Here is a 12,084-nt window from a genome sequence, read left to right on the forward strand (position 1 = left end):
GCCGCATACAGCGCCTCCCGCCCTGCCGCTGGCCGCGCGAGCAGCGCGCCGCCGCCGCCCAGCCGCGCCGCCCGCAGGCCGCCGCCCGCGACGCGCGCCGCGGCGCCGAGCAGCGGCAGCAGCTGGCCGCGCGCAGAGGCGAGCAGCAGGCGCAGCAGGCGCCAGCCGGCAATGTGGAGGGCGGGTTGCTGCAGCAGCAGCTCGTGGAAGCGCGACGCGGATAAGGGCACCGCGCCCGCCGCGGCGGCGGCGCCGGCGTCCAGCGACACGAGGCGCGACGACAGCGCCAGCACCTGGAAGCCGGGCAGGGGCGCAGCTGCCGGGTAGCTGCCGGTCAGCGCCGCCTCGAGGGCCGACAGCAGCGCGCCGAGCAGCGCGCCCGCCGCCCGCTGCTGCGGCGCCTTGCTCGCGCCGCCGGTCGTCGGCTGCTCCGACTCCCAGGGATACTCGGGCATCAACCCCATGTGCTCCTGCTGCTGCTGCTGCTGGCCTGCCGCCGCGCTGCCAGGCCGCGCAAGCAGCGCCCGTGCGTGCGGGTCCGCCTGCGGCCCCTCCAGCCCCATGGTCATGAAGTCCAGCACCGCGTGGCACGACACAAGCAGCCCCCGCGCGCCCTCGCTCCACGCCGCCGCATCGCCCGCTAGCCGCGGCAGCAGCGCGACGCACGCGGCGGCGCGCGCGAGCAGCGCGCGCGCCTGCGCGCCTGGCGCGCCCGCGGGCGCTGCACCCACGGCGGCGGCGGCGGCGCGGAGCAGCTTGGGCAGCTGCGCCGACAGGGCTGCCTGGTGCTGCCGCAGGCTGGCGGGCGCGACCTCCATCAAGAGCCGCAGTAGCTCAAGCGCCTCCGCCGCCGCGCCGCCGCCGCCTTCAAGCGGCGCGCTCAGGACCGGCAGCAGGAGCTGGAGCGCACGGGAGACGCCGGCCACCGCCTCGCGGCGCACGCCGGGCAGCTCCATGAGCGGCTGCAGGCGGCGGTACAGCGACGCGAGGGCGCGGCACGCCGCCGCGGCTGCCCCGGCGGGGGGCGCGTCGGCGCGGGCCGGGGCCGCGGCGTTGGGCTGCTTGGTGCAGGCGCGGCGCAGGGCCTCCCCGAGCAGGGGCACCCACACGGGCAGGCGGTGCAGCAGTGCGGCCGTGTCGCAGCCGTCGACCACGGCCGCCAGCAGCGTGAGCGCTCGCGCAAGGTCGTCCCCCTGCAGCGCAAAACGGGGGTCCAAGTGAGACAAGGCACGCTGTTCCGCATAATTCCCTGCAAAGCCGATCCGGGAGTGGCGCCCATTCAAGGCGGCGCAGCTCAGGCGGCACGCCGCCACCGGCCACTGCAGACGCACCGACGCTTTAGCCACCGTCTGTGATGCCGCATCCATGAATTCAGCCACCACATTGCCCCTTGTCGCCGCTTGCTGCCCGATACAAGCCGATTCGTGTAGGAGCGGCTGCGATCTGAGTGCCTGCGCTATCTCTTTGGCATCACGAGTATTGCCCTTGATCAACGACGCAGTCCAGGCCGGTAGCAGCGCCTGGCTCGCCCCATGGTCCATGATGCCGCCGGGACTGGCCGAAAGGGCCGCCTGCAGTACTGCAACACCGTATCTATGTTATGATACCAGGATGAGCAATTGTAAGAGTATGGTAAAGCACTAGTACACCCGCACGAGTCACCCATACCTTCACCTGCACGAGCAGCTGTTTTTGGCGGTCGAGCTCGCTCTCTTGCCACCATAAAGCGTCGCACCTCCAAACAAGCACAACACTGCACAAGTCTCGGCCACGAAGCTCGTGCCGCTGGCGACGGCAAGCAGCTGCTTGCCGCATACAGTACTCCGCTGCACCGCCGCCGCCACCCCTAGCAGAACGCCGGGCCCTAGTGCCCACAGCATGGCACAGTTGCAGCGGCCAGCGCTCGAGGGTGTGGAGCAGCCCCAACAAAGTCCGGCACAGCAGCAGCCACAGCAGCAGGACCAGCAGCAGGCGGACGAGGCTGGCGCGAGGCACGACGGCGAAGAGCCGCCGCCACCGCAGCAGCCGAGCCCTTGCGGCGTGTGCGATCAGCAGCCCTACAAGTACCGCTGCCCAGGCTGCGGCGTCCGCAGCTGCAGCGTTGAGTGTGTGCGGCGCCACAAAGACGACACGGGATGCAGCGGCAAGCGGGACCGCCTGGCGTTTGTGCCGCTCAGCGAGTTTGGTGACCGCGAGCTCGTCTCAGGTGGGCCATCCAGGCTTCCATTTGCCATGGTCACGCCGCAGCTGCATGCAGCGCTTCCGCACGTGATGCTCCCCTCCGCTCCCAGCAGAAGCGGGGCTGGCGCCCGCCCGGCGCGCAAGCACAGCCCGCGCCGCCGCCCTCACAGCCGCGGTGCCAGGGCGCGCCCTGGCGGCGGCGCACGGGCGAGGGGCGGCGAGGCGCCTGGAGGCAGCCCGGTCGTCACCTCTGCCGCCCTGCCTATTCACCCTCCTTTGAACAACAACGACTGCGCGCAGCCACGTCATCGGCATGCTCGCTCTCCGCGCTGCAACCCCCCCTCCCCAGACTACAAGCTACTGGAGGAGGTCTCCCGAGCCGACGACAACGCGCGCCGCCACCGCCCGCCCGCGCCGCGGCCGCAGCTGCCGCAGGCGCTGTCGGGCCTGATCCACCAGGCGCGGCTGCGCGGCGTTCGGCTCATGATCATGCCACCAGGTGGGGCAGAGCGCCGCGCGGGGCGCTGGATCGCCAATTGCCTCTTATCAGGAAGGACAGTACCGTATTTGAATGCGCGAGCAGCGCACGTCGAACGCCTTGTGCCCCTTGCACTGCGGGCTCCTGGGGATGCTGCGCGTGACCGGCTTAGTGGCGTGCCGCTCGCTCGAGGGGCCAGCCTTGCAGCAACAGCGCTGGCACGTGCGAGTCCGCCGCTGAACAACCCCGCAGGCATGCAGCGGCGGCGCGACAGCACGACCTATTACAACTTTCGTGCCCGCAAGCTGCTGTGGCGCGTGGAGTGGGTGTTTCCCGAGGCTGACCCCGAGGCGGCCGCCGCGGCCCAGGCGCAGGCCCAGCAGCAGCAGGAGCAGCAGCAGCAGCAGCAGCAGCAGCAACAGCACCGGCAGCAGCACCCGCAGCGGTGGCAGCCGCAGCAGCGGCCGGGGCCCGCTTCGCCTGTGTCGGCGGCGCACGCAAAGGAGCCAGCAGCCGCGGCCGGCGGCAGGGGCCTGGTGCTGGTGGATGCGCGGGTCGACGAAGAGCGCCCGCTGCGGCCGCTGCTCGAGGCGCATCTGGCAAACGCGCCAGGCGCCGGCGCTCGGCAGCTCGCGTTGAGAGCGTATGTCGAGGCGGTCGCGGCGCGCGGCGGGGACGCGGGTGCTCTCCCTGTGCTGATGCGGCAGGAGCACTGCCCGGTGAGCTACTGGCTGGCCGGTGTCAAAATGTGAAGGCAACCCACTCTGCATGAATCGAGCGCCGCCGTCCTGCGCGTCCCATCAGCCAAGCAGAGCGGAGGCTGCACCCCCTGTCATTCCAAGCCCGCAGCCCGCCTCAACTCCCCCGCCCTCACCTCCTTTTACTCGCCATGCTCTCCCCTCTTGACCCCGTCCCCCTTGCCTCGCATTCTCCAAAGGCCAACGCGCCGCGCTACTACAAATTGGACGTGGACGCTTCGCTGAGGTCGCAGCTGGCCGGGAAAGCGATCATAGAGTTCCCGACGCTCATCGTGCTGCTGCCCGGTCAGGAGGGCAGCGAGCGCTACCCACTTGTCCCGGCAGCCGAGGCCGCCGAAGAGGTGGGCGGTGGCCGGGTTGATGGGGAGGCCGGGCGGCCGGCCAAGGCCGCGAGGCACGCGGGGGCGCCGCAGCTCGCGCTCCGTTACCCGCCGCCGCCGCCGCCGCCGCGGGTGAATGGCGCACAGCAGCAGCAGACGCAGCAGCAACAGCAACAGCAGCAGCAGACGCAGGAAAATGACCAGGAGCAGCAGGAGCAGCAGTAGGAGCAGCAGCAGGAGCAGCAGGAAATCCACAGCAGCCAGGCGCATAGGCTCGACCATCAGCCAGCTTGGCACCTCGCCAATTCTGCTGGTCTTGTCACCCACGCATAAACACGTGTCGGAATGTCCAGGCATGCACGCATGCTTTTGTTTGCACATTCTGTAAGTCCGTTTTACTGCAAGTGGGCTCTATCTGGTGCATGCAGAGCGCCGCTGTTGCAACGTGTCACAGGAGCTCCAGGGCCAACTGCACCCATACGGCATGCGCACGGGACGCCGTCCATGTGACGGCGTCCCGTGGCGTCCATGTGACGCCGTCCATGTGACGGCGTCTTGTTCTCATATCGACCTCAATTGCGCCCTGACATTACATAACGGTATACTGGTAGCATTCCTGCATCCGCTGGTGTTGGATGCTACGGCAATGTGTAAGCTACCTCTCAAGTGCCACAACCCCCAGCGATGCGTGATGCCTCTGGTCGAACAGCCCTGCGGCCCAGCCGTGGACCTCCGCCGTGCCGCAGGGTGGCAAAACAATCCCCTACTAGGCTTATCACCTGCGGTTTAACGTCTTTTGCGCCCTGCAGCTTGTTGCGACCATGCTGCTTATCCCCACTTCGCCTTACCATTGGGGTGAACCACCAGGCCAGCCTCAAACTGGCTGTGTTGTGCGAATGGCACGGGTGATGCAAAGATAGGTCCGATGACTTGAAACAATAGAGACAGGGTTGGATGGGATCGAATAGATCGAACAGGAGCGTGTTTCATCGCTGCCAACTCTTCACGCAGGTGCACACTCAAAGGAGTGCGCTGATCTTCAAGGGACCATGTTGTGGCTGGAATATCATCCTGCCTAGGGAATCCCACCTGGGCTCTAGAGGTGGGCAGGCCATCTTGGCCTAGCACGCGGCACATGCTGGGGCGAGGCGTCCTGAAGATTATTGCACGACCGCAGACTTTGCGTTGACCGCGTTGCAGCCAAAGGTTGACCGCAAGTCGCACGTAGCAACCTGGAGGTGTTCAAGATTCCAGCGATTCAAGAGTATTCGTGAGAGAATCCATGCATCCCAGCACCTCTGGGCTGCCGAGCGCGCGTCGAGTCACCAAGCGCAGCCTGGAGCGACTGTGCCGGGTACTACCGTACTGTACTCTGCCCCGCAGCACTTTGCTGGTGCAGGGCGTGTGCGCAAGCGATGTGTACAAATAGACCAGATTGACAAACTCTGGGTTCATTGGATCATAGCAACACAGAACGAGCTGGTGGCCGTTGGGAAGTGTCGCATGCGAACCTGAAAACCGTGTGAAGACCAGCAGCATCAAAGGCGGGTGCTGGACACGTGCGATCATACATACTGTTGTAAGCGCGCTGGCACACACAACAAACACCTGTCTTATTGAGAGGCCGCAGCCATCATGTCGATCTGCAGCATAACTGGCATCGTCTGCCCCGGTGTCAGCAAGTCGCGGGCAGCGGGGCGCCCCATAGGTTTGGCTCCTCGTGTCGTCAGGTGTGGAACGCGGTCGCCCCGGGCCACGCTGGCTTCGCGCTGTCAACGTGGCATGCAGCAACGATGCAACTGGAAGCCCTCGCCGCCCATCGCAGGCATACTGCAGACGCGCGTGCTGCTATCAGCAGCAGCCATGCCTCAAGCAGCGGCCGCAGCGTCAGGTATGACTGGCATTTAACGCCCCCGGGAAGGGCCTTTTCGGAGCACAGGGCGATCTCACCGGAAGCCCTGTTCGCGTAGCTGGTTGAGGTATGCTTCGATCATTGTTTTGCGATAAACGATTGCATCGGGATGGCTTCGCAGGGCTGCTGTGAGCACCAACGGCGCACCTACCGCCGCACCCGACGCGGCGATCCCCAAGCCTGTCGTGAAAATCGACAACATCCGGGATCCCTTCGCCACTGTGGTGACCGTGGAGGTGTGTATTGCTTGCTATGGCGGCGTAGCAGTGGCCGCGTGGCAGCATTAGCAAGTGTGGCGCAGCACACAGGCATTCCGCCGGGTTGCTGCAGCTAGCGGCGAGCTGCTCAGACGCCACAGTCGCATGCGGCGGAGCGCATCCCACCCTGCCGAGCAGCAGGCGTGCAATGGCGCTCCTGCAGGTGGCCAGCCCCGCTGCCCTAGCATGGGGGCCACAAGGCCGGCGACATGTACAGCGTGGCTGCATGGGGCTGCTGCTTGGTTGTCTTCACCCGCCCTGCCCCACCTACCTCGCACCCGCGCCGCGCCCCACTGCGCCGCAGTTTGGGGACCGCCTGGGCGAGCTGCTGGACACGGTGAGCGTGCTGCCACTCCAGTGCCACAACTGCACCGCTGGCTGCATTCCATCTGCAATCTTGCACTGCTGGCAGTGCCTTCCATCCTATGGGCGCTGCTGGGACTCGCCACCCTGTCTGTTTTTGTGGGTTCATCTAAAAGGCGCCCCTAACGCACTGCTGCAGATCACGTCCCTCAAGAACTTGGGCTTGAACATCCGCCGCGCGAAGCTGGACGGCGCGCCCGGGCGCAAGTCCAACACCTTCTACATCACAGACGCCACCACCAGCGAAAAGATCACGCGCAGCGCGCAGATCGAGGAGATCCGCATGGTGCGGGCGCCTGATTGTGGGCAGAGTCTGATCTGGGGGGCGCGGGGTCCCGACCACAGTCTGGGGGTTGACTTAAGTTTGGGTCCCAAGCCGGGGCGGTGCGGAAGGAGTGCTGTGGCAGCTGTGAGGGGACACAGCTTGGGTGGGTACGGCCGGCGCTTGGGCGCGCTGGCGTGGGGGCGAAGCGGAAGCGGGCAGCGTCTGGTGCGGCGGGGCTGGCCAGCCAACAGAGACACCCGATGTCTCACATGCGAGGAGGCGCGTAGACCGCAGCATCAGCAGGCGCAGCAGCCGCGCGAAGCACCGCGCGGCGGCGGGCCCCCAGCATGGGCTGCTGGCATCGCCTCCCGCACCCTTGCCCTGCCAAACACCGCACCCCCTGAACTCCTGCCCCCGCCCCGCAGACCATCATCAACAACCTGCTTTACTACCACCCGGTGCGTCTTGCCTGACGCTGGCCCTGTGCATGGGGGCTACTTTTGGTCTGGGATGTGGTGTTCGCAACCCCTCGTGTACACCCCAGGACTTTCTTGGTGGCAGAGCGGGGGCGTTGCTACTCGCAGCCAATGCGCCTCACCGCTCCGAAGCCACAGCAGGCCAACGCGCGCTTCCGACGAATTCGCGCCCCCGCCCCGCAGGAGTCGTCCGAGGCGCTGGCCGCCGGGCAGCCCGCGCGCTCCTCGTCGCGCGACTCGACGTCCCCCCTCGGCCCCAAGGCGCGCAGCGTGGTGCAGACGACCATCGAGGTCGCGGAGGCGGACAACGGCAGCTGCTCGGTCTGCAAGATCTCCACGCGCGACAGGTGCGCCCGCGCGGCCCCGCGCCCCGCCGCCACCCATCTGCGACACCAGCCACACACCGCACATCCTACCTCACGGGCCCCCGCACGTCCTGTGCGGCGGCACCCCAGACTGCCTGCTCCCCTGTGTTGCTCTCTCCCGCTCAAATCGACCAACCCCAATTTGCTCATCATCATGTCGTCGATCAACGTCGTTCCGCACACCCCCTCAGGCCCGGCCTGCTGGTGGACGTCGTGAGTGTCCTCAAGGACATCAACGTGAACGTGGTCAGCGCGGAGATTGACACCTTTGGCGACGAGGCGCGCGACGAGCTGTTTATCACGTACCACGGGGAGCCGCTGCCGGGGCCCATGGTGCAGCTCGTGACCAACGCGCTGCAGGTGGGGCGCTGGGGCGGCGGCGGCTGGGGGCTGGCTGCTGCGAATATATGAGGGTCACACGGCGTAGCCGGAGGGGGATTTACCGTTGGGGCCGTTTGTGGTGCAGCGAATGCACGCCTTCTTTGCTCGCGGCCCGCGCTGACGCGAGTGCCATGTAATGAGTATGTAAGTGTCGCACCTCCCGCCGCCGCCCCTGCTTCGCAGTACTACCTCTCGCTCGCTGAGGTGGAGAAGGAGGAGAGCTACTGAGCAGCCGGCGAGCAGCTGCCCGGCGCGGCCCTCGGCGGGGCGGCGCGCCGCAGGGGTGCGGCCTTTGCCGGCCGCGTCCGAGCCGCGGCCCCCTGGTCATTCTGGGGCTTCCGTCCGCCACCGGCATGCCGGCAGCGACAACGCATCAGAGCGCCAAGTCTGGTGCGCAAATCAGAGCCCGTCACTCATGATCCTACCTATTTTAGATTCACCCAGCACCCTCAAGCAGTCACCTCACACAACCCTCCCCCAAAACCACAGCTTGCTTGGATTGCTGCCCTTCAAACTGCGCTCTAGCGTGCCAGGCTGCCAGGGCGTTGCCACACCAGCATGGTTCTGGGAGGGCCGGATGGGAATGGGACACACGCCAACACGTGCACGGGCCAAGGAACGGCCAAGCCTCCCATGCTGTTGATGCCGCTGCAGCTGCCGGCCCCCACCGCCGCCGACTGGCGTCCGCTCGCAACCGTGGCAGCGGCGGGTGCTCGGGTGCGCAGGGGCCAGTCGTGGCACGCGTAGGGTCTTGCGCGCTGCGCGCTTTGTACCGTCAAGGAGCGCCCGTGTCCCCTGCGCCAGTGTCTCTTGTCTTCATGCTCTGGACGGGGAGCCGAGCGCCGCTCCGCGCTGCGCTGCGGGGCGCCTTGGCCGCAGGGCGTTCCAAACTGCTATGCACCGCGTTTGCTTTCACTCTTCTTGAGTGAGCAAGTCCTGGCCCATGGGCGGCTGCAGTGCGCTGTAATATCGATTGCGCATGGGCCTCGGGGGCAGGCAGGGTGCGGGGCTAGGGACTGCGGCGTGTGAGGTGCAACAGCGTGGCTCTCGAGGGGCATCAGGGTGGCTCTTGCTGCCAGGTGCGCCTGACTGGTAGCAGTGGAGCAGCACAGCATCATGGCGGGCCCAAGCGTGCCTGGCCCCAGTCATCGCATCTTGACGGCAGCAATCTGACCATTCACGGGCCCACACACTGTTGGCTGCACGGGCGACCAGTCATGTGTCTGCGGCAGTTCCGTGGGCGCAATGATGGGGCGCGAGGTCGCCGACGGCGGCGATGCCACTGCTCTGCAGGCGAATGCCTCCGCTCTGACTCGTCAGGGGCGGCCCATTGGCGCACGTGTTTTATCATGATAGCCATGCATGGGTCACTGAAGATCCAGGGCCTCCAGGCAGAAAAGTGCCTGGACATCCTGCATGATGCAGCGCCCGTGGCCGTTGGCCGCTTGGCCCTGTCCCTGTGTTGTTAGACAGCAGGCGTGCAACATGTGAAGCATGATCAAGACCTCGCGCATTTCGGAGTGTAGGGACGCGCTGCAATGCGGTCGACATGCTCATGGGTGTGCAACCGCACCTAGGAGCAGGAGCAGGCGAGGGGGCACCCAGGTCACCCGTCAAAGCGCCACCTGGACGATGCGAGTCGAGTCCCCGAGTCAGCGGCCGCCTGCACGAGCCTCAAGCTGCATATGCTCGCCGACAGTCTGAACTCTTCATCCGACGTTGGAAGCTTCATTATTCAATCAAAAGCCGACAAATACGCCGAAAGGACTCGGTTAGTCCTCCTGGCGTGCCCTACCCAGCGTATCGTCCACGCTGAGAACCGGCAGTCCACAGGATAGCAACCATGTTCCTCAGGCACCTGCGCAGGAAGCGCGCGGAGGCGGAGAACCAGGCCGCTGGTGGTGAGCGCGGCAGGGTGGCGCCCTGCATAATTGTTTATGCCGATCTTATACTGCTTTATGCCTCCCTGTGGGCGTCAGCTGTCACGGGGCTGCACCTTACGGAGATCGTTTGGCGTTGATCTGTCTCCATGCAGCATTTTCATGACTCCTTGACGCATTGATTGATTGCTCCATATGTTGTAAACACACGTACATGGTCTTCGCGCGCTGAGCACGCACCTTGTGCGGCTTTGCTGCTGCGCCAGGCGTACACGCGCGCGCACAACAGCAATGGTCCCCATCAATGTGCCATCAACCCCTGCAGATGCCAAGCCCGAGCCCCTCAACCAGTCTCTGGGTATGTGGGGCAGCATCACTCGGTCCCTGACGAGCAAGAGGAGCGTGACGACCACGATTGACAAGGTGGGGCGACGCATCATCCCTCTTGCCCGTCAGGCCCCCTGAGCCAGTGCAAGCCGTGACACCGCACGCGCCAGGACTGCCATCCTCAAGTTATGCCTGGACTGCTTGATATTCTGGCCATGGGGAGGGGGAGTGTGGGAGCGCTTGACGCCTGGCTGATGAGGGCACTCCCATCCCCTCCTCGGCAACCTTTGGTGACACCCCTACTTTGAGGCAACCCCTCCTCAATTATTTCATGTCCCTTTGCTGAATCTCAACCAGAGAAATCGCAGACCTGGGGGTTCTCCCCTGCATGTAAGCGCCCCGCCGCGTCGGCCCCGTCACCGCACCCATGGCCCCCATGTACCCGCACACCCTGCAGGACCAAGCCGCGACTGAAGCCGCCCCTGCGCCGGCCGCCAAAGAGGCCGCCCCCGCGCCGCCCGCGGCGGCTGTGGAGGCCGGCGGGGTGCCCGCGAGCTACCCCGGGTTCACCCCATTTGTGGCCGGTGTCGCGAAGGTGGGCAGGACGGTTGGGTTGGGGGGGCCTGTGACGCCACCATCGGCCCCCCATCCCCCAAAATCTGCATGGCCTGGCAGCCCGTATGTGGCGTGCAGTCACGTCGATACGGCGCAGCGCTGCTGATAGAGCGCAGGCATATGGTGACAGCACGGCAGGGAAGGGCGTCGACCTTGTAGGTTTTGCTCGCATGTTGCGCTTCGGACGGCAGCACCGGTTTGCTGCCCGGCCTTGTTTGGCAGCGGGGGAAGGGGAGCTATACGGGGACGCAGCGACAGCGGCAGCGGCAGCACGCTGAGAGCTGCAGGCACTGGCTGGCGCGACGGAGGCGGCGGCAGCGGCAGCGCGCTCGACTTGGGGCTCCCCGCCGCCGCCCTCGTCCTACCACCCATGCAGTACAAGGAAATGTACCAGCGGTCCATTGAAGACCCCGATGGCTTCTGGGCCGACATCGCATCGGAGTTCCATTGGGAGAACAAGGTGCGAGGGGGGTGGGAAGGGGGACGGGGCTCGCGATCTAGGCCGTGCGGTGGCGCCCAAAGTGTGTCGTGTGGGCGGCTGGGAGGGTGGCGCGACAAGGGGCGCTGCCATGGAACCACCGGCGCAACTCGAGGCCTCCGACTGCTGCCGGGCATCGGTGCGCGCCACCTCCACCGCCTCTTCCCGGCACATGCACTAATCCAAAACGCATGCCGCCGCCCCTCAACCGCCGATCGGATCCTGAATCCCTAGTGGGACGAGAAGCACGCGTCCTGGAATTTTGATGTGCGCAAGGGCCCGATCTACGTGAAGTGGTTCACAGGGGGCACCACCAACATTGCATACAACTGCCTCGACAGGTGGGGGGGGGGTTGTGTGGGTTGGGGTGGGGGAGAAGAGGGCGTGGGTGTGCTTGCAGGCATGCATGGGCCGTGTGTGCGTGCGTGCGTGTGTGTGCGTGTGTTGGCGCGTGTGTGCAAGGTTGTGGGTGGGTGGGTGCATGGGTGGGTGTGCCAAGTGACTTGTGCGTGCAGCTATGAGAGAGAGAATGTATAATCCAGAGAGAGTTAGAAGCAAAAACAGAATGCATGTGCGCATGTGTGTGTGTGTGTGTGTGTGCGCGCGCGCGTACGTGCATGGGTGTGCGTGTGTGTGTGTGTGTATGCGCGCGCGCGTGCTCACGCGCGTGTGGGGCGAGTGGCACACACCTGTTTGCATGACAGCCGCAAAGCACGGCCGGAGCCGCAGAGTGCGCCGGCTGGCCGCGTTCGCCCGCTCGACGCCCTTGTCGCCGTGCCGCACCCTGCGTGGGCCCTCCCGCTCCCGCCGGCCCCAGGCATGTCCAGGCGGGCAGGGGGGACGTGCCCTGCTTCCTGTGGGAGGGCAACGAGCCCAAGGACTCGACAGTCATGACGTACAAGGAGGTGGGCGCTCCGCCTGGGGTATATCTGGGGTGTTGAGAGGAGGGCGAATGGCGGGGGGGGGGGTGGGGGCTGGGGCGGTCGCGACGTTCAAGGATGTGGGCACTTGCCTTGGCCGTTCTTGGG

General features: G+C 66.1%; 4 protein-coding genes across 4 annotated transcripts; 3 read left to right on the top strand and 1 right to left on the bottom strand.

Annotated features, from left to right (window-relative positions):
• Positions 1 to 334: 334 nt before the first annotated feature.
• Positions 335 to 1,367, bottom strand: MNEG_8917 (hypothetical protein; the record flags this gene model as incomplete). Its single annotated transcript, XM_014042608.1, has 3 exons — positions 335 to 344; positions 460 to 1,193; positions 1,332 to 1,367. 3 exons carry the CDS (start codon positions 1,365 to 1,367, stop codon positions 335 to 337), a joined length of 780 nt encoding a protein of 259 aa, XP_013898062.1.
• A 511-nt stretch (positions 1,368 to 1,878) lies between these two features.
• Positions 1,879 to 3,962, top strand: MNEG_8918 (hypothetical protein; the record flags this gene model as incomplete). Its single annotated transcript, XM_014042609.1, has 4 exons — positions 1,879 to 2,206; positions 2,531 to 2,680; positions 2,912 to 3,378; positions 3,597 to 3,962. The coding sequence occupies 4 exons, from the start codon at positions 1,879 to 1,881 to the stop codon at positions 3,960 to 3,962; spliced, it is 1,311 nt and encodes a 436-aa protein (XP_013898063.1).
• Positions 3,963 to 5,372: 1,410 nt separating this feature from the next.
• On the top strand, positions 5,373 to 7,984 carry MNEG_8919 (Unknown protein DS12 from 2D-PAGE of leaf Flags: Precursor; the record flags this gene model as incomplete). The annotated part of the gene is made up of 8 exons (XM_014042610.1): positions 5,373 to 5,467; positions 5,771 to 5,885; positions 6,211 to 6,243; positions 6,409 to 6,555; positions 6,960 to 6,992; positions 7,194 to 7,357; positions 7,567 to 7,735; positions 7,940 to 7,984. 8 exons carry the CDS (start codon positions 5,373 to 5,375, stop codon positions 7,982 to 7,984), a joined length of 801 nt encoding a protein of 266 aa, XP_013898064.1.
• Positions 7,985 to 9,599: 1,615 nt separating this feature from the next.
• MNEG_8920 (acetyl-CoA synthetase) lies at positions 9,600 to 11,997 on the top strand (the record flags this gene model as incomplete). Its single annotated transcript, XM_014042611.1, has 6 exons — positions 9,600 to 9,657; positions 9,962 to 10,059; positions 10,421 to 10,558; positions 10,955 to 11,038; positions 11,291 to 11,397; positions 11,874 to 11,997. The coding sequence occupies 6 exons, from the start codon at positions 9,600 to 9,602 to the stop codon at positions 11,995 to 11,997; spliced, it is 609 nt and encodes a 202-aa protein (XP_013898065.1).
• Positions 11,998 to 12,084: the final 87 nt, after the last annotated feature.

The sequence above is a fragment of the Monoraphidium neglectum genome (assembly GCF_000611645.1).
Source record: "Monoraphidium neglectum strain SAG 48.87 unplaced genomic scaffold scaffold01757, whole genome shotgun sequence".
Lineage (NCBI taxonomy): Eukaryota > Viridiplantae > Chlorophyta > Chlorophyceae > Sphaeropleales > Selenastraceae > Monoraphidium > Monoraphidium neglectum.